This window comes from Phytophthora infestans, genomic scaffold, assembly GCF_000142945.1.
Source record: "Phytophthora infestans T30-4 supercont1.6 genomic scaffold, whole genome shotgun sequence".
Classification (NCBI taxonomy): domain Eukaryota; phylum Oomycota; class Peronosporomycetes; order Peronosporales; family Peronosporaceae; genus Phytophthora; species Phytophthora infestans.
The window spans coordinates 3365020-3384958 of record NW_003303753.1 but is presented as its reverse complement, the minus strand read 5'-3'; the positions used below and the strand labels follow the sequence as shown (position 1 = coordinate 3384958).

Here is a 19939-nt window from a genome sequence, read left to right as displayed (position 1 = left end):
GGCTTTGCGGTAGCGGGTTGCTTAGCCTCCGCAACGGAAGAAACACAATCAGCATTCGCAAAAGCACTTTCAGCGGGTTCCGCGTTCTCCTGAGCGCTAGCTGTGTCTCCACCACTACCGCCAGCACGATCACGGTCATCACGAGCACCTACAATCACAACAGAGTCAGCACTACCGCTTTCATCAAAGTATAGGCACGCATGAGCAGTACCGTCACGATGACGTGGTGCCACCACGTCGCGCTCTGCAAGCGCCACAAATCGACCCAGCGCTGCGCTGTCCCGAAGAAGATGGCGGCGGTGTCGATCGCTGAGCTTGGTCAGCAGCTGCGCGTGTCGCTCCTTTGTCTCTCCTGCAGTGTGTCCTGGCTCCGTGGTCCGTGGTGTCCGCCCAGGTGGCCCTTTACCTGCCGTAGCGACCATCGCTTTTGGTCTTACGTGCAAGCTGCGAAATTGAAGAATGAGGAGAGATTTGGGCTGGCGGCCACCAGTTCAAACGGGAATGGCGTGCTTTGACTTTGTCACACTATCCTGATCCAAAACCCCGAGCCCTGTGTAATGGCACGTCTTGAACCAATAATACTACCTTGACTTCAGTATGCCGATCTCAATAGATCTGTTCCAATACAAAAATCAAGTATGACTTTTGCTTATGTTGGACCTCCAACATAACATAGATGCCCAAAAAAAAGATACACCCGTTATGTTGAGCGGTCCAACATGCGGGAACTAAGGGGTTAAGCCAGAGGCATTGTGTATAGTATGTTTCCCTTAGAAACAGAAATTATGAATTTAGGTAACAAAACAATCAGCTCTGAAAACCTGTTGTTCCATCTACCCTAATCTATACATCAGGCATTCAGATTAAGCTTGCAGGTATTCAGTAGGCTTGGGGATAACAGGTCCTTAAGTATTTCTGCAGCAGATTTTAAGTTTTTTTCCTTGTCTTAGTTGTATCTTGTGCAGTATTAATATAGCTCGTCGTGCTGTGGCAGGTGGATGCTTATCTCGCTTTGGTGATTATTTCAGAAGATAACCCACTGCTTCTGCTGAACTGGAGCAAAATAGCCTTCTCAACTTCGTGGCAAATGCAAATACTGCTAGAGGCATTGTGGTACCAGAATGGCTCACCAGGCCCATGGGATGGATCACTGTGGACAGTTTCGTGAATGACAGTACTGACCAACTTCGATTGCATGCCGGTCGCAACTAGGGTAGTCTGGTTCGCAGCCAACGATCTAAGTCAATATGCAAACGTAATATGTAGTCATAGCTATACCATCCAATGTTGTTTAAAGTGCGCTTCTTCAGCAGCACTCTAATGCGCTTAAGTGTGCTCGACGAGATAGATTGAAGACTGATTGCATTGTGATGTTATGAAAGTTTGTTTTCTGGTCCTGCGCAATATGCATTCTCCTCTATAGGCGTTTCTTAACAAGTTTTCCTCTTCTCGTACTCCAATTCTCACCTTCGCATCCTCCTGAGGTCGTCGTCATCTCATCATGTCTGCGACATCTTAAGATCTTCATGATCTCATGTTTATCTCCTACCAATCTCCTGCGAGATCCGACACTCTTTCCTGGTTGGTCAACCTGATAACATAACGAACTCACACGCTCCTTGAGTCGCCGCGCGGGAAGGGGCTTTGTCAGGATGCTGCACGAATTTTCCTGAATTCGCAATACTTCACGATTAACACCGCCTTTTTTACGAAGTCTTTCATGAACTTGTGGCGTGTGTCAATGTGCTTTGCACGCCCTGAAGTATCTTCGCCCTCTAGCTGAGCAATGGCAGCTTGGTTGTCAACATGTAGAGTGAGTGTCTCATGTATCTTCAGACCTATCTCTTTTAAGCATTCCACGATGCCGATCATTTCTGCCGTCGTCTGTGATGCTGCCACTAACTCAAATTTCCATGGTTGACAGTGCTACGCACGCTTGCTTTTTACACAGCCACGCCACTACCACTCCTGGCACCATGAGTATTCCACCTGTAACTGATTTCTTATCTTGCCTGTTCGAAGCGTATTCCGCATCACTGAACGCCTCTACTGATATACCGTAATTTCCTATGGCGTTCTGAATCGTGTTCATTAAAAAAATTAAAGTCCTTTGTTTCTTATAGGTACTTCGCGATCCTTTTGGCCAACCTTCAGTCTGCCTCGTTTGGTTCGTGTGTGTTTCTCGTCACACGATGTACTGCGAATGATATGTCGGTCTGATGCATCTCATATCCATAACAAACTTCCTACTAAAGACTGGAAAGTCTGTACTGTCGGACGTCTTGGACTGCTAGACCATTACTTGGCAGTAGATCACCAGTCGCTTCGCCATCTTGTTCGTTGCCGATCGGTGTGTGTACCGCTGCTGCCTTATCTAGCTCAAACTCGAGCAACATGTTCTTAACCACCTGCGCTTGCTCTAACGCCCAACCGTCCTTCTCGTCGTAGTGAAACGTAATACCAAGAAACTTAGAGACCACGCCCAAATCCTTCAGTTTTACGATTTGCATGTCTTCGAAGAACTTGTCAACTTTACCTTCGCTCGTTGTCGTCACTGGTATATCGTCTACGTAGATACCCACGAGCGTTACACCATCGCTTTCCGTCTTTACGTACAGGCAGCTGTCTGTGTAGCATTGCTTGAAGCCTAGCGATACCAAAATACTGTTTAGCAAGTTGTTTCGAAGCATGCCTGACTGCTTTAACCCGAATGGCCCCTTCTCCAATACTAATACTAACTCGCTCTTGTTCGTGACGCCCAGAGCCTTGAGTTGCTCCTCCGTAAGCTCCATTCCTTTCGGAATTAGCAGAATGACGATTAATTATGCCTCCTCTTTGCCTTTACGTAGGCACTTGGTACATCTCCATGACGCGCTGGCACTTTCCAGATTCGAGAGACGACCAAGATCACCTTGTCGGACACCATTTTCAACACTGCGGAAAATGTGAATGTATAGTCTACTCTGTATTCTTGATCGTCGCTACGAGCCAACAATCTGGCGTTGTACCCCTCAATGGTACCGTCAGCGTGTGTCTTTAGCTTAAGCACCCACCTAGTGTGCAAGCACTTCGCTCCTAGTGGTGTTTTCGCCACTCGCCATGTTTTATTTTGTTCTAGCGCATCAATTTCTTCTTTGATGGCCTGTCTCCATTTGTCGGCACGCGGATCTTTCATCACTTGCTTGTAGCTTTTTGGTTCGTGGTACACCACAGCATTCACCCTACATACTTCGCACCCATATTGCGAATTCTTATACGCACTGAATGTTCTTCGTCGACCGGTACTTGCTCGTACTCGTTATTAGTTGCTCCTTCCTTTCTTGCAGCGTCTTCCCTTGTATTCACGTCCTCTTTGACGGCTTTGCTTAATTTTCTTATGTTGTCGGTCGGCTTACTGCGCTTCTCCTCAGCAGCGGTCTCTGACTGTCAATGATCGTCTCCTTCCGTTTCGCAGTCTTTTTTTTGCGCTCTTCAAGTAACTTATTTAGTTCAGGGTCCTCGAGTTCCAGTTGGGCTTGCAACTGCGCATTCTGCTTGGCATCGAGGGCCTCCCCGCTCTTGATGTACTGTGTCGTGATCACTAAACAATCGTTCGGTATGTAAACTTTGTATCCTTTCGTCTCGTCATTCTAACCGATGATCATACCCACTTGTGCTCTTGGTGCCCCCGCCTTCTTACCCATGTATCTGTATGTCGTATGTTCCTTTGGGGTTTGCTCTGCACGCGCTACGATTAAGAACGTAGGCGCGTATCCCACCGCGTCCCCCCAGAAGTACAGCGATAATTCACTAGCGAATAACATACACCTTGCCATGTTTAGTACAGTCCTGTGCATACGTTCTGCTTTTCCGTTTGATGCTTGGTTTTCTCTCTCGCTTATCTGACGTCGTACTCCAGTCGCTTTGCAGAATGGGTCGACGTTCATATACTCCTTCCCACCGTCGGGCCTTAGTACGTGAACTCCGCAATTAAATCGCTTTTTGAAATATACCAAGAAGTGCTCGAACTTCTTCGTTTCCTCAACTTTGTTCTTTGCCAGGAGCACTATAACGTAGTTTGTGGAGTAGTCGATGAAGTTGATTAGGTAAAGTTTTTCCCGCCTGTCCTTGATTGTCATGGGTCCCTTGATGTCGCTTCTAATAACGCCTCCGATCTTGTCAACGGAAGCGTTTGCACCAGTGTTCTTTTTTGACTGATTGTTTTTGCGTTGCTTTCCTTGTGCACAGGTCAGGCAATTGAGACGTGCCCTGCTCGTTAATTTGATTTTTGATCCAGTAGCGTCCGCCATGCGCTCTACAGTATCGTACGAGATATGTCCCCATCTCTTTTGTAGCTCTAAGCGTGTAGACTCCGCTATCGTATCATCTAGTGAATCGTTTGCTTCCCCTAATGAGTTCGATACTGCATTGATCCTTGCTTCCGTGATAATATCTCCCATAGTATCAAGCATCAATACATTGTGACATATGTGAACCTCGAACACACGTAATCGACTCTCCTGCTGCACCATGTAGCTCTTGTCGATAATCGAATCTGCCTTCTCCTGCGCAAGTGCACAGAAAAAGGCCCCCACCCTCGCGACCGCGTTCCAGCCCCGCTCGACCGCCGTTCACCACCCCCAGTCCAGTCCTTCGCTCGTGCCTCCGTTCGACCTCGTCGCCCCGGCTGCACCTGTCCCAGTACTTGACTCCAGCTTCGTACCTCGCGTCTCCACCAGCACCTCCTCGCGGACGTGCTGCTGCCTGCCCTCGACCTTACCGTCCCCAAGTTCGTGACTTCGGTCTGTACCAGCGCATTCATAAGCCGAGTGTCCCACTGCTGCCGAGCAGTACGTGCGTCAAGACACTAGGGCGGTTGGTTTCTCTCTGCTTTCAGAAGTTACCTCCGTTCTCCCCCTTTCTAGGCGGGTGCTAGTGGGCCTGTACAGACCGCCTCGAAGTCGACGTTAGTGTTAGTCGGACTAGGTCCCTCTACACAGCCAAGGCAACCTTTACTGTGGTGCTGTCTCCTCACTGGACGCGCTGATCCCGCGTTTACCGAAAGGACCTTTGAGAAGAAGTTGTGGGTAGTTCTTACTCCCACCACATATCGATCTGCCTAGCTGCACCTACGTCTTTGCGACAGTTACGATGGTTAAGACGCGCCCAGGTCCCGGCCGCCCGGTACCAACACGCAATTTACCGACCGACTCGCTACTCAAAGACAGCGAGGCTGCTCTCGCTGCTGCGAAGGTCGAGGAGCTTCGCTCCAATGCTCTCAAGCTAGCTCCTACGGAAACCGCTGCGTCAGAGATGCACCGTATGTGGATCCCATGTCCCACGGTAATCCGAGGGAAACATCTCTGTGATGTGCTCGATGAGATTGGCATGCACGAGCAGCCTGTCGTCTGGACTGACGCCAGGAATGCACGCACGGTCCAAGACTTCAATTTGATTCCGAATGCTGGTATTCGGTTCACCTGTACTTCCTATGCCACCGCGTCAGCACTGAGCCTGGTCAAGCTTCAAGCCTTTGGAACCCAGATCCAAATTTCTCGCTTCTCCAAGTACAATGCTCGGTATTACGTCGATCTGGTTCGTCTCCCCGACGAAGTCACTGATCGTATGATCTTCGATTGGTTCGCTTCGCGGGGCGCCCCGCCAACGTGCGTGCTACCCACGTACGTGCGTAACGGACTTCAATCGAGAGAGCGCACTGTCTACTTCGGCCAAGATAGCGCCCCTTCTGTACTGGTACCCTCGGAATCAGATCCATTGCGCGAGATTTGCTTCCCATCCCCAGATGATGGCATGATCCAGCTTCGTGCGTGCTTCGTGAACCACAAGGTGGCCCGCTACAACCGCGTGACCCCTCCTTCCATCCTCGCGCGACAGGCTGCAGATGTCGCACGCAAGGATACTGACTCGGACCCACGTCGTGCTCAAGACCAGGGTACCCCAGCTGAGGATCCATCTCAGGATTTGCCAGCTGGCTACACCTCGTCGCTGCAACAGTCCATCCAACTGGCCAAGCAGAATTCTGCGACTCGTTCACAACTTCCTGATGACGCAATGGCATCTGGTAAGGACGCATTCAGCAACCCCTCTGATCAATCTGACGATGCAATGTCGTCAGCGGATGAGCCCCCCTCCCTGGACGATGACGCCAGTGACTCCGGCTCGAATACTGACCAGGACTCCATGTCGGCTGTTCTAGAAGAAGAGATTACGGTGCCTACGTTTTCTCCTTCGGCCCCTCTGTGGGCGAAGACAGCGACCAATCGCCGTGCCCTTCTCGCCAGCTACGGGTCGGACCCTGTTGAGGTCGCTCCGATCCCCTATGATTACTGTCGCGAGGAAGGTATTGCCCAAGCTTCGAGTCTCACCAAGCCCAACTACTACAGTCCCCTGTGGTACGATGACTTGGACCCCGACAGCCCCCGGTGGCACTATGACCTTGAGATCCGCCACTCGGAGACAGCCGATTCCTGTCTGGAGAGTACCCCTGCCCATGCCAACAGCGCCACCTATGTTAGCATGGTTACTCCCGTTACCATGGTGTACGACGTCGAGAAGATGACTCGCATTGACCTCTTCAACTACGTCAATGCGTTCTTAGAAGAACTCAACGACCGTCCGGCCCTGGATCAGCTTGCAACTGTTGAAGCCAACCCGGGCATAATGTTGAAAGCGATCGACTCCAAGACTAGTCTCGATATCCTGGCTGTGAATCGGGCCATGTGCAGGCTATTAGCCTCCACACCGCCTGTCAAGAATACAGCCCGGAAATCTTGCCTCAAGCTTCTCCAGGCCAAGGGCAATCCTTCAGGACTACTGAAACGCATTCTACGTCATGCAGCCCCGGATTTGGATCTCCCGACCCATGCTTTACTGACGCTCTCCGCATGGGATGTAGTGCTCCATATTATGGCGCCTACAGTCTACCATGACCCGGTCAAACTCCACGTACTGACTGATGAAAACCCTCAATTTCTCACCAGTCTTACGATCCCGCTTCTCTCTGAACACACTCTGTGGCTACTAGCGTTCAGCTCGTTTGCCACAGATTTAGTTCAGTACAAGTCAGTTCCTGAGTTCCTGAAATCTCTGATTACAGACGTCCAAGCGCTAAAACCCTCCAAGACCGGAGCATTAGCCCCTCGCCTTCACTTCTAGGCAGGAGCCTTGGGCTTTCAAGGCTGTTTCACTCAATGTGAACGGGCTCAATGAGCCAAGCCTCAAACTGTACCAGAATCTTCTAACGCGCTACCAAGTTGTCGCCCTGCAAGAAACACGGCTCACCAGCCGCAAGTCTCAGGCCGACAACGACTACTTCGTTCAAGCTACCGACTCCCAAGCCCGCGCTTACTGGTCTAACCAGAGCACGCTTGAGTATCAAAACCGTAACGGTGTCGCCCTACTCTTTGGCGGGGCACACCCCTTCCTCGATCTTCAGGACCTGACTCCCGCCTATGCCACCAACCCAGTACTGATCAATCGGTACCTGGTTGCTTCGGCCCGGCTGGGGTCACTTCTTATCTACTTCCATGTGGTTTACGGGCCTGCTCAGCCCCCCGAGCGGGCCATTTTCTTCTCCAGCCTACCCCGTGAGTTTGGCGACTCTGCCGTTCATGTCGTGTTAGGCGATTTAAACATGACTATGGACCCGGAATATGACCAAGCCCAACCCTCCTCGACCTACCACGATGACGGACGATCGGAACTTTTTGACTGGATGATCCACCTTGGGCTGATTGACTTCTGGCGCCTTGAAAACCCGAGTACACAAGAATTTACTGGCCCCAGTCGAAAAACCGTATAGACTACTGTCTCGCTAGTGTGGATTTCTACGACAAGTTTATCCGATCCTCTGGTCACGCCTTCAGTCTTCGACTCGGCAACAGTGACCATATCCCTGTCGAATTTTCAGCCTCCTCCGACAGCCCTCTTCCACGCGACAAGCTTCCTTTCAAGTGCCCCCCCTGGCTACTCCGGTGCGAAAATGTTCAAGCCCAGCTCCAACTAAACCTTGAGCACCTTCTTAGCTGCCTCGACCCTACGCGCAATCCAGGCTGTATTCTCGATGAGCACAAACGGCGTGATAGAATCTTTCTTAGCCGCGAGTATCTTCGAAGGAAAGGAGCAACTGCAACCCAGCTTCGCCGCCTCCTGGTCGAATTTCGCGAGTCTGAAGCGTCTTTCGCTATAACCTCTAGTGATGCTAATGCACGGCGTCTCGAGGAAACCCGACAAGCCTTTTCCGACTTTAGCACGGCGTTACGTGAGCGCAACGCTATTTCCAAATTCGACTCCGATGTTGCCCTAGCCAAGAAATCGTCCAAGACCTTCTTCCGTGCTCCAGCCACGGCCGAACTCAAGTTGGGTATATCCTCGGTTGACACTCCGACGGGTATATCACACGACCCGGAAGTTATCAAAGCGACCCACCGAGAATACTGGGGTAAGCTATTCCAGTCTGACTCCAGAGATCTTGCTGCCCCCAAGCGTCCCTTTGATCGAGCTAAGCTCCATTCGATTCTTCAGCACAGTCTCCGGAGATTGACGACCGCTAACAAAGCGCTTCTCGACGCCCCGCTAACAGCGAATGATTTCTACTACGCCATCAAGACTACCGCTCGAGGGAAAGCACCGGGACCCGATGGCTTGCCGGCTGAGTATTACCAACTCTTCCCGTCGCAATGGGCTCTCATCTTGGAGTTAGTCTATGCGTCTCAATTCCGGATGGGACGTATGACCAAATTTCAACGTCGAGCCTATCTCTCGCTTCTATTCAAGAAAGGCTCCCGCTCGGATCCGAAGAACTACCGGCCTCTCACACTGCTGAATCAAGATGCCAAATTTGGGCCTAAAGCCCTGGCGTTTCGTCTCAACCAGATCCTACCCACACTTTTGGGTATGGACCAATACGGTTTTGTGCCAGGTCGTGATATTCGCCACGCTCTCCGGTACTTCTTGGATCTGATGGATCGTTGCAAGCTGAAAGACTCACGTGACCCAGCCGGTGCGATCTGCCTTGATTTTGCCAAGGCTTTCGATAGTGTCAACTGGCAAGCGTTAGACTCGGTATTACAACACTGGGGTTTTGGTCCTAACTTTCGGAGGTGGGTCCAGACGTTCTTCCAAGGCACGCTCGTTCAAGTCCTCGTGAATACTTCACGGTCTGACTTCTTCAGCCTCGGTGCGGGAGTCCGTCAAGGTGACCCTCTCTCTCCCGGGCTCTTCGTACTCTTTATCGAGCCGCTCCTCTGTTACCTTCGGGCGCTTAACACGGACTTTGAGATCAAAATTCGTTCGACACCTCACCACATTCTCAGCTTTGCTGACGACGTGACGGGACTGGTGAACGATCTCCACAAAGCTCCGATATTCCTAGCACGTGTTCAAGATTTCTGCGCTGCCACTGGTATGCGGCTCAATGTGGATAAAACGGTAATCTTCCCGTTTCGACCGTGGACCAATGCTGACGAGGACCTCCGCCACCTTTTGTCCACTTGTGGAGCAAAGATCCTTGATAACGATGGCCACACGCAGCTACTTGGACTTACCGTTGGACCGTGTTGCACTCCACAGTTTCAACTGAGCAAGCTCCTCGTACGTTTCCAGAAATTATGTGTGATCTGGCGTTGGAGAGCCCGCACGCTTCGTGGCCGAGTTCTCCTAATGAAGACGATGATCTTATCTATCCTGTGGCATTTCCTGGGTACTCAAGCAATCCCCCGGGTAGAACTACTGCGGTTCGACGCTCTCATGCGTAATTTTGTCAACAACACTCCGTCGACATCGGTGGAAGATCCCGCCGCTCGAAGCCAATTTCCCAGCAAATGGCATGCAATTGCGTCCCAAGCTGGAGGCTTAGACTTACCCTCCGTGGCAACGTCCGTCGAGCTCTTGCAGGTCAACCTCATCCGCCAACTTATTCGTCAATGTCGTCGGGACCTGTCTGCTGTCCCCAAGTGGTTCATCCCTGCCCAGGCGACATTTGACGAGGCGTTTGCAGGTCAAGGTACCGGTTTGGATTTCCTCTACATTCCGCTATCCCACTGGGCCCACACCTCCCGTTGGAAGAAGGTCCCCCAGTACTGGCGAGCCGCTCTGGCTACCTGGAGTACCAAGATTCTGCCCAAGCTGGTCAATGCCAACCCGGTCTTCACCAAACTTACCTGGCCCATTTGGAACAACACCTTCCTTCGCTTCACTAATGACCGTAGAACACTTGCCGCACTTATAAGCCCAAGTAAGGCCAGTCAGTTCCTCAGTCATCAGGGCATCCTCAGAATCTCGACTTTCTGCTGCTGTTTCGGATGGATACCCGATGAGTCCACACTCCGAGTGGCCCTTGCCGGCTCCTCCATTAAGAGTGATCGCTCCAAGACCGTGGTTGTGAAAGCGCTCGCCCCCCGGGTGGCTATCCCTGCCCACTACGGTTCCTTCGCCATTTATCCGCTTCCACCCGAGAATATGATAGCGGCGCTTCATGTCTGGACCTTCGATGGCCACGACATTGTGCACGCCACGAACTCGACCATACGGCGTCTCTTAGCCGCGACCGCACCTCCTCCTCTTCCACTGGAGCGACTCGGTGCTCCCAATACTGTGTTGCCTGCCTCATTTTGGGCCACAGAGCGCGTTTTTCAACGAGATACACTACCGACCTTCAGCGATCTGTTGTTCCGGTTACAGCACAATGGTTTGGGCTTCCGCTACAAATACGGCTGGCACACCGCGGATACCCAGTGCGTTCATCGCTGCCCCGACACGGAAACGGCGAAGCACCTCTTTTGGGACTGCATCCTGGCCTCCCGTCTGTGGCATTTTTTTCTCCCGCCTTTTAGGCGTATTCTTCAGCTGGAATTTACCTGGGACCAAGTACTCTTTCTTCAAGGCGTCGAAGTGCCACCAGTGGCTAAAGACACATACGGTACTTCTCTACCGATCAGGCTCTTCAATATCGTACGCTGCTGTGTCTTCCGAGCACTCTGGATGAATCGAAACAAGGCTATATATGACGGCCCTGCTCTCTCCTTCGTGGGTGTCTACCGGCAGAGCTTAGCTACAATGCGGTTACACTTCCAGCGGTTGTTCAAGAGCCTTACTAATCCGAGGAAGCTGGAGTGTACGACGTACAAATCTCACCTACTAGCTTTCAAGTGTGAATGGCTACGAGACTTCGACTCGGACCCCTTTACGTTCTTCGAAGAATAAGGCGACGCTGATTTCGCTAAGTCCACTCGCTGTTTATTTTCGAGCCAATTTTCGCGATTTTACTATGGACTTTATTACCCGACGTCATGTTCAAGTACTACCTCCCTAACACTGGGTTTGAGACTTGCTCTCACGACTTTGGCAATTGAGCAAGCTTTTATTTTTCGACGCACGACTCCCGACATTTTCGAGTCTTTCCCTTCGACTTTGGCACTTTCGCCTTCGTTGCGCTCTACACTACTTTGCGATTGCGAAACCAAGTTGGTTTATTAGATTCTCTATTAGAGATCTTCTTTTTCCACTCCATTATCTCTGGAGCGCGGGTAGACAGGCTTTCGCCCGTCAATCTCCAAGTACTCTTCGAGCTCTTGAATCAAGGATCATGCTTCGTCACTGCGACCGCGCGATGTCCTAGCACCTAGTGCCAGAAAGGCAGCTGGTGTTAGTCGGCAGAGCCAACGTCGCCAACTGATCCTGACTGGAAAACGCAACTCTCACGAGACGCATCGGTCACCAATAGCACTACACGCCATCGGCATGAGGCAACGACATATTACCCATCCGCTTGCTCTTGGCTACGGCCTCTGTTGGGAAAGAAAACAACACCCTGACTCACGAACATTTTCAGAGTCCCCTCTCCGCACTCCACCTTTCGGTATCGCGCGGATTTCTCTTCGACTGGACACGGCAATGGAAGTAATCACTCGGCCTTAAAACAAAAAATCGGCCTCTGGAAACCCATCGCACCAGCCCCTTCTCCGAGGTTACCAGGTTACAACAAAACGGTACGCCACGTAACATCCCGACCAACTGACTTCAACCGGTGGTTGATCAAACCGTGCAAATGGAAGAAGCCTAGCAACCAGAAAAATACGCAACCATCCGTCTCGTCGCAACGCTGGCCACGACAATCCAACGTCTTCGTTCATGATGTTAACAAAATCTGTCCCAAGCTTCCCATTCTCAAGCATTCCCATGATGTTTGGTTTGGTCCAAGAACCTCCCCATCGATCACACCCAGCTGCTTGTCTGTCGCTGCACTCTCGCATGTGGATCCGCAACCTCCCGACTAAAGGCGTTCGCCGGTGTTTTTACGGTTTCGTTTCATCAGTGGCACCCTACCCATGTGATTACAAGCGATATCAAGCCTAGAGAAACATCAACTCATCAATTGTTCGGAAGTGCTTTTCGGGACCCCAGTCGAGCTCTTCAGCTTACGTCTACTCGACCATCTTTCTCCTACCCATCGGGCTCATTCTATATTTGCATATCCGCTATAGCCCCACTAGTACATATCCAAAGAAAGGTAATCTTAAAGTATAATGTAACGAATTTTACCATGTAGCTCTTGTCGTCACGCCTCTCCAGAAACACACCCTGCATATCTACTCTGCCGTAACTCAGGATATTGTCGGCCAAATTTTCAGCATAATGAACATCTAATATGTTCATTTCGACTTCTCTATCATCTACGATAGTCCTAAACTCTACTGAGCCCTTCTTGATCACCCGGATAGGCTCCTCATTAGCTGCTCTATATTGTTCGTCGCAGTCGACAATGTTCTTCAGTAGTTCTACAGACTTGACCAAATGCACGCTGCATTCGCTGTCCAAGATCCGTACGTGTGTACCATCGTTCATGCCGGTCCCGATGGCTAGTGATACCTTAATTTCCTTTGTTCCCCTATTTTTCTTCTTCTTAGGATTATTTTTATTTATGTCCATCTTCGCCGCAACTGAAACACGTACGAGTCTTGTTGCCTCCCACGCGGGCAACTTTCTCATTTCCTTGTCCGTCGTGGCTTCCTCGGCTATCTCCGTAGTGCCGACCACCGTGTCCTTTGTTACCACGGCTCCCAAGTCCACGAAACTGATCATGTTTGGCAATACTTGCTTCGTATTCGATCGCAAAGGCCACTAACTCTGTAGCTTGTTGCAAATAGTCCACGCGTTGCGAGTTCAGTCTCGTTAGCATCGCACTTCGTAGAAACACGGGAGCCGACTTGCACAAACACTGCAATACATGTAGATCAGAGCATCCTGAGCGTTCAGCCACGTCCGTCAGGTACTGGAAATGCTCTGCCCAGGCTCTGTCTTGACGCTTCTCTGCAGTCACCAGCTGCAGCCCTTTGCACGCCGTGATCGTCGTCATGTGTGGCACTAACATGCGGTTCTTCACGTGCTCCAGCGTTGGTGACTCCGCCGTCCAGAGCGGAAGCATCCTTTCGATTATACTAGTGCTGTCCCTTCCAATTTACCGTTTAGAGCAAGAGTTCAGAATTCTTCTGACCAGCCTCCTCCGCTCATTTGCAGTGCTGCAGCAAGTATTTGTAGGAACCTTAGCCCCCCCCCGTTTTAAAGTCAGCACCAAGGTCGGAATACACTTCCTTGCCTTGGATATTCGCGAAGCCCGCCCAGTCCAGGTCTCGTGGCTTTGGTACCTTGACTCCAAAGCTCGGTGGTAACACAAATAGCTCTGCCATGGGTACATTTATTAATCTCTGCACGTTCGGCGTGTCTTCCGTGTGTGGCGTTGCCACCTCAGGAGCTGGTCTTGCCTGCGTCACCGTTTTCATCGACGTATCTAGTGATCCTACTCTCATACGTTGTGCTCAAGCCTTTATAAAGTCCGTAAATGCGCTCGATTCGCCGTATTTGTACTCTAAGGGTGATGTGGGCTGTTGTAGCTGCTTCTGCAGTTCAGCTTGGTTAGCCATGAACTGCGCTTGTTGTTTTGCCGAACCTTCGAAGTCCTTCAAGTCTATTCAGTCGCTCTGAGCTGCGCTCGAGTTTCGGCTTCCCTGTCCATTGGCATCAGGTGCAACGGAGTCGGAATGCGTGCCATCAAACAGCTTGAACGGGTCTACCGCCACGTTCAGCTTGTGAACATCAGCGTCTTGGGTGTCTGGCGGGTGTGATCGTTGTGAGGCCTCATCGGAACCAGTTGGGCTCATAACCTGTTGTCTATAGTGCGCTTTTTTAGTAGCACTCTAATGCGCTTGCGACGCTCGAGTTCCGGCTTCCCTGATCATTGGCATCAGATGCAACGGAGTCGGAGTGCGTCACTTCAAACAGCTTGAACGGGTCTACCGCCACGTTCAGCCCGTGAACATCAGGGTCTTGGATGTCTGGCGGGTGTGGTCGCTGTGAGGCCTCATCGGAACCAGTTGGGCTCATAACCTGTTGTTTATAGTGCGCTTTTTCAGCAGCGCTCTAATGCGCTTGAGTGTGCTCGACGCGATAGATTGAAGACTGATTGTATTTTGATGTTATGAAAGTTTGTTTTCTGGTCTTGCGCAATATGCATTCTCCTCAATAGGAGTTTCTTTACAACTCTTCCTCTTCTCGTACTCCGATTCTCACCTTCGCATCCTCCTGAGGTCGCTCGCCATCTCATCATGCCTGCGACGTCTTAAGATCTTCATGATCTCATGTTTATCTCCTACCAATCTCCTGCGAGATCCGACATTTAAGGAGACCAATTCATCCAGCACTGTCTCGCTAGCGTGCCGACACCTGGTGTGGTTCTAAGTGAGTGTGGGGGGGCTGTCCATGCGTTCGTTAATCAGAGGTGCGTTGGCTTTTTACCGCTAGGACCGTTGAAAACTAATGAAATATTTCATACTTTTCGAAATTACCAAATAAACCCGCTCTTTAAAATCGCTGAGGAGGTCATTTATTAAACCCAAAGCCCAAAAAATCCAAATTCCATTTTGCAAACACTAACCAAGATGTTGCGCAAGAGCATGCTGGACGTGACGCAGCGGGCGACGCAGTCGCAGGCGCTCAAAAAGCTCACGGCAGGCTACGAGCTGCTACCAGCATCGGATAATGGTATCTGCTACATTCTATGGGCAGCGGACCCCACACATAACAAGCCCAAGCCGGCGGAAGTCAAGGACGCCAAACCAAAGGCGTTCCGCAACCCCTTCTCCAAGGAGAACCTGGAGCAGGATTTGTTCGTGACGCAACTCCACGGCACGCACAACCTCGTGCTTAACAAATTTAATGTCGTCGATGAGCACGTGGTTCTTCCTACGATCGAGTTCGCACCGCAGGAAGAACCACTGAATGCCGCCGATTTTCGAGCCATGTGGACTGCAATGGAGGGCCTCGACGCCTTCGCCTTCTTCAACTGCGGTTTCGAGAGTGGTGCCAGGTAAACGTCAATCGATTTGAAGGGTGTAGTGAGGGTTATGGAATTGATGAGTGTGCTAATGTGTATCCTATTGCTGTCCCTAGCCAGCCGCACAAGCACATGCAGCTCATGACGTATCCGTCCATGAAAGTGATCACGGGACTCGACATGGTAACGATGATGCTTAATCTTGGTGCTCTGCGTATCCAATACTAAAGCTAATAATTTACGCTGCTGTCCTCTTAGCCACCGTTGCTGCACTTCATCGACCAAAAGTTGCACGAGTATCCAATGACAGAGACGGTTCAGCTGCCAGAGCTTCCGTTCTGCCATTTCCTCCATCGCATCGATATCGCCAATGATGTTGACAGCGAGAAGGCTGCCGCACACATTGGTACTATCTATGACAAAGTCCTCCAGCAGATGAACGGCATAGAATATCCGAGACCGGCGGCCACTTCATCGGCACCGTCCTCCCTACTGGCCTACAACCTGCTTCTTACGTCGTCCTTCCTCTTCTTGATCCCGAGGAAAGCACAAAGCTTCAACGGCATCGAAGTGAACTCGATTGGATTCATTGGGTCCTTTTTCGTGCGCAACAACGAGCAACGCGTCTTCTTCGAGACCCACGGTGGACCTATGGAGCTGTTGCGTCAAGTGACTTTTCCACTGTTACCTGTTGCCGAATAGAATTTCAACACGATTTTGAGACAAAAGCGGAAAGTTTGAAAAATGGCATTCGTGTTAATAAATGTAGCACTCGTTCAAGTGACAAAGTTGCTGTTTTGTGTTTTTTGCATTTGCAACTTGCACGCTGCAAGAGGCAAAAATGCTAATACTTGACGTTCGTCTTCAAATAAATAAAATAATGAGACGCCAGGCGTCTACCCACTGTGACTCTGAAGGCAGCGAACCCCTTCGGTCGTGATCCGTGGATCCAGAGACCACAGGCTGGTAACGATGCAGGCATTTATACGCCGATACCCGAGCCAAAAGTCTCGAGGGTGTGCGCCTTCCAGCCGTCCAGACTCATGTGGCGGTTCCTCGATCTTAAAAGCCGATCAATCTGGTACGAGAATGACTCCTCCACCTCCAGGAAGGCCATCACGTCCTGTAGGAACTTGCACTCCGTGTGCCACGAGCCAGGCTGCATGCGGTGCAGGATGGCAAAGATAATGTGGAGGAAGTTGTTCATCTCCTGCTGGCGCTTGGTAAGGTCCGCCTCGCTCTCGCCCAGACTGAGGAAGGGCATCCGCGTGAATTTAAGTCGCTCCAGGAAACTACGCGTCACGTCAAAGGGGCAGCCATTGCCGGCTTCACAGCGGCACTTGCCGCTGCGTCCAGATAGAAGAAGCGACGGGTTGTGGAGGCTGCCAACACGAGCGAGAAGTGACTTGCGGAAACGACGAAAGTCATCAAAAGAGCGGGCTACGAGCTGGCAGGACTCGCGCTCGTCCGAGAAGGCGCGGCGACCGGGAATCAGCGTCTCCACGGACACGACGAAGCTAAGATTCTTACGCGGGCCCTCGAAATGGGAGACCGAGGCCGACAGCTTCTTGAGGATCTGCACGTCCACTTTGCTACCGGTGCTGGGAGCGCGCTCGATGGTGGCGTGTGATGCGCGTTGGTGGTACATTTCGCCATCGTTGGCGACTGTGACGCGGCGCGTGACGGACTGCGGCGAAAGCGATGGCTGCAGCGCCGAGACATTCATATTTGCGTTGCTCTGAGAGTTCATCATGGAGGTGCGACTTCGATAGACGCGGACTGAGAGGGGTAGAGCACCGTCGAGTTGTCAAATGTTAGACGCGCGAGAATCCAAATGCCCAACGCAAGAGGAAACCGATGGAGTTGCGACAATTGAGAAATGCGGCTCGCTTTTCTTGACCGGGAGGGGCGAGTCAGTGGCCCTGGCTATCGACGTCTTTATGCAATGTGCCACAGTGCCCAAAATTCACGTAGGGGACGGGCAGCAACCTAAAATGTGAAGCAGCTGAAAATTTCAGTCGAAGTTTGTAAGACGCCAGGTTCCGCAAAAGGGTATCTGAAAAGGAAATGGACAAAAACACAGGTATTTTTGGCGCAACCCGGCGTTGAGAAAGAGCATAAAACTATCCAGGTACTATAATACGTTACAAAAGGTCTGAAATGACTTGAGAAAATTTGTGTGTAAAAGAAGTTGTTTTGGCATAAATCAGTACATCTTCCGGAATTTTGGAACTTAGCCAGGACTAAAATTCCTCTGCGGACCTGCGCTACATGGGCTCGAGTTGTATGGAGAAGCGTCTGCCGTCTGCAGCTGGGGGCCCGTCCAAATCGACGGTAACTAAGCCGACGCAGAACATTATGACGGAGAACCATCGAAATGCCGTGAGTGCAGCAGCATTAGGTTACTAAATGAAGGCTTTGGTCCAGTCGCGGCGTGACCACTTCAAGTGTGGACAAGTGAACTACTGGCGTCTTCCGCCCTGCGCGCCTCATTACCATTACGCACGTAGGACCTTTGTGGCCGATTGTCGCGACCCTCTTGCGCTTTACTGCGAGAACTCCTCCGCTTATGAACGTAAGTTGCCACCGGTGCTGTACATGGGGTAGTGGGCGTGAAAGCGACGAGGCTGCCAGGTCATTAAAGCACTGCCATTTATTAATAACACTGTTAAATTAACAGTATTGTACACGCTTCGAGTCGAATTTGTAAGAGGTCGTCCGATCGATCGCCATATTCATGTGATTGGCGCGAGCAACAAAAGCCCATACAAAACCCGCTCTCTTGAGAAAAATATCTGAAGCCAAAAAGGCAACTTCAACCACGCTTTGTTTTACGGTTGCACTTGTTGGCAAGCTCGATCGCCCCATCACGGCTAAGATCGCTGCGCCCTCTCGAGATCGATCCTGCGGCGCGATTTGCCTCGCTGAACTCGCTGGGCCAAAAGCAGTGGCTACTTTTATCTGCGACGCTGTCGGGGTTTCCAATCTTTTGCAAGAACGATGCCTTCTCGCGAGCGCCATGAGATCAGCAGGGCCGTGCTTTCACCGAGGCCGGCCCCTCGCAAGACAGATGACGTGGTGGTAATGGCGCAGGAGGCGCTGGCCTCTGCGGCCCTAGGCTGGCAGGATCGCGCTGAGAAGCTAGCAGAATCCAACACGCGACTGAAGAACCGCCTGGCTGAGGTTGAAGACGCTCATCGCAAGTATGTTGGCTCGACTAGCGAGTGTCATGTGCGAGGTGTTGATCGTAGCGAATGCAAGCTAAAAGCTGCTGTTATTTCGCGTTTTGATAGGTCGCTCACTGTCGTCAAGAACGTGCCAGCGCTACCGAACAACCACGTGTTTACCAAACAGCTCGTTGACGAGAACCATGCGTTGCGTCAAGAAACGCGAGCGTTGCAGCGGCGTCTAATGCAGGTCTGTCTGCTGCATGGCCGCTAGTCTGTTTCAGCGGTAATGGTTTTCATTTGCACTTTTGCCATCTAAAGTTTGAAGGTCCCGGATCCAAGAAGCATCGTGTGCCAATTCAGGTTCCGCAACCTATGGAAACAAAGCACAAGAGCATTTGTGCAACAAAGACAAAATCTGCAACAACTAAAAAGTGCAGCGATAAACAAAACAAGACGATTAACAACCAATCCAATCTCAAGCCTCCAGCATCAACCTTAAACATAATCGAGTTAGCGCAGCATCCGCTACTACAAGAGTTAAGAACACACTTGCGCGATCTCGAAGTGGACTTAGACCGGTTAAAGCAGGAGAACGAGCTACTGCGGACAGAGCTCGCTAAGTACGAAGTGATCGAGAAACCTAACGAGACGAAAATTCTACCTCAAACAGAGGGCAATAGTACTACATGTATTATTATTGACGCGGATCAGGAACAGCTACATGCTAGCGTGAACACATTATTCCAGCAAGTGAAGGTGCTGGAGGCGCGTTATCAGCATCTCGAAGAAAAGGCGCGAGTCAAGACGGCGCTCTACCGTGAAACTACTTCTCGTTTGGAGGAAGTTACGACGCAGTTGGTCGAGGCCCAACAACAGCTAGCAGCACAGACAGAGAAACTCCAGGTTTATTCTGATCAATCGGCGCAGTTGGACGATTTGCAGCAAGAAGTTCACCTTCTTCGAAGTGAGAACATCAAGCTAAACGAGACTGTCGCAACGCTCAGTTCTCGTCCTTTCGACGCGCTGTCTAACGACTTGCAGAAAAAGAATCTGTGGATCTCCCAGCTAGAGGAAGAGAAACGTATTTTAGAGGAGGATCGCGCGAGGTTTCAGACCGACTGCTTAGCCACAAGACGGACGAACGATCGATTGCGTCATCGTGTCGCAGTTATGACTGACGAGTTAAAACACATCGCCAATGATCTGAGTCGAACGAAGGCCGAATGTGAACAAAAGGCAATGGAGAAGGAGGTGGCGCAGCTCCAGCTTCGCTTCTACACGGCACCGGGAGACTATGGCGTGATGAGCGCAGTCGGCAAGGCAATCAAAGACATGAAGAAGCAACAAAAAGACAAAAGAAATGCATTAGAAGACGAAAGCAACAAAATAGTAACCAAAAGGTAAAGGAAGTTGCCAGTAACTGCCACAAATGTTGAGTCGA

The 19939-nt window shown here is 51.0% G+C and overlaps 4 protein-coding genes across 4 annotated transcripts; 3 read left to right on the top strand and 1 right to left on the bottom strand.

The window, feature by feature from the left end:
* Positions 1-9660: 9660 nt before the first annotated feature.
* Positions 9661-11202, top strand: PITG_22749 (uncharacterized protein; the record flags this gene model as incomplete). Its single annotated transcript, XM_002905543.1, has 1 exon — positions 9661-11202. One exon carries the CDS (start codon positions 9661-9663, stop codon positions 11200-11202), a length of 1542 nt encoding a protein of 513 aa, XP_002905589.1.
* Positions 11203-14933: 3731 nt separating this feature from the next.
* Positions 14934-16030, top strand: PITG_04885 (uncharacterized protein; the record flags this gene model as incomplete). Its single annotated transcript, XM_002905542.1, has 3 exons — positions 14934-15361; positions 15445-15511; positions 15587-16030. The coding sequence occupies 3 exons, from the start codon at positions 14934-14936 to the stop codon at positions 16028-16030; spliced, it is 939 nt and encodes a 312-aa protein (XP_002905588.1).
* Positions 16031-16310: 280 nt separating this feature from the next.
* Positions 16311-17182, bottom strand: PITG_04884 (uncharacterized protein; the record flags this gene model as incomplete). The annotated part of the gene is made up of 1 exon (XM_002905541.1): positions 16311-17182. The coding sequence occupies one exon, from the start codon at positions 17079-17081 to the stop codon at positions 16311-16313; it is 771 nt and encodes a 256-aa protein (XP_002905587.1).
* A 1146-nt stretch (positions 17183-18328) lies between these two features.
* Positions 18329-19902, top strand: PITG_04883 (uncharacterized protein; the record flags this gene model as incomplete). Its single annotated transcript, XM_002905540.1, has 4 exons — positions 18329-18531; positions 18622-18749; positions 18986-19125; positions 19246-19902. The coding sequence occupies 4 exons, from the start codon at positions 18329-18331 to the stop codon at positions 19900-19902; spliced, it is 1128 nt and encodes a 375-aa protein (XP_002905586.1).
* Positions 19903-19939: the final 37 nt, after the last annotated feature.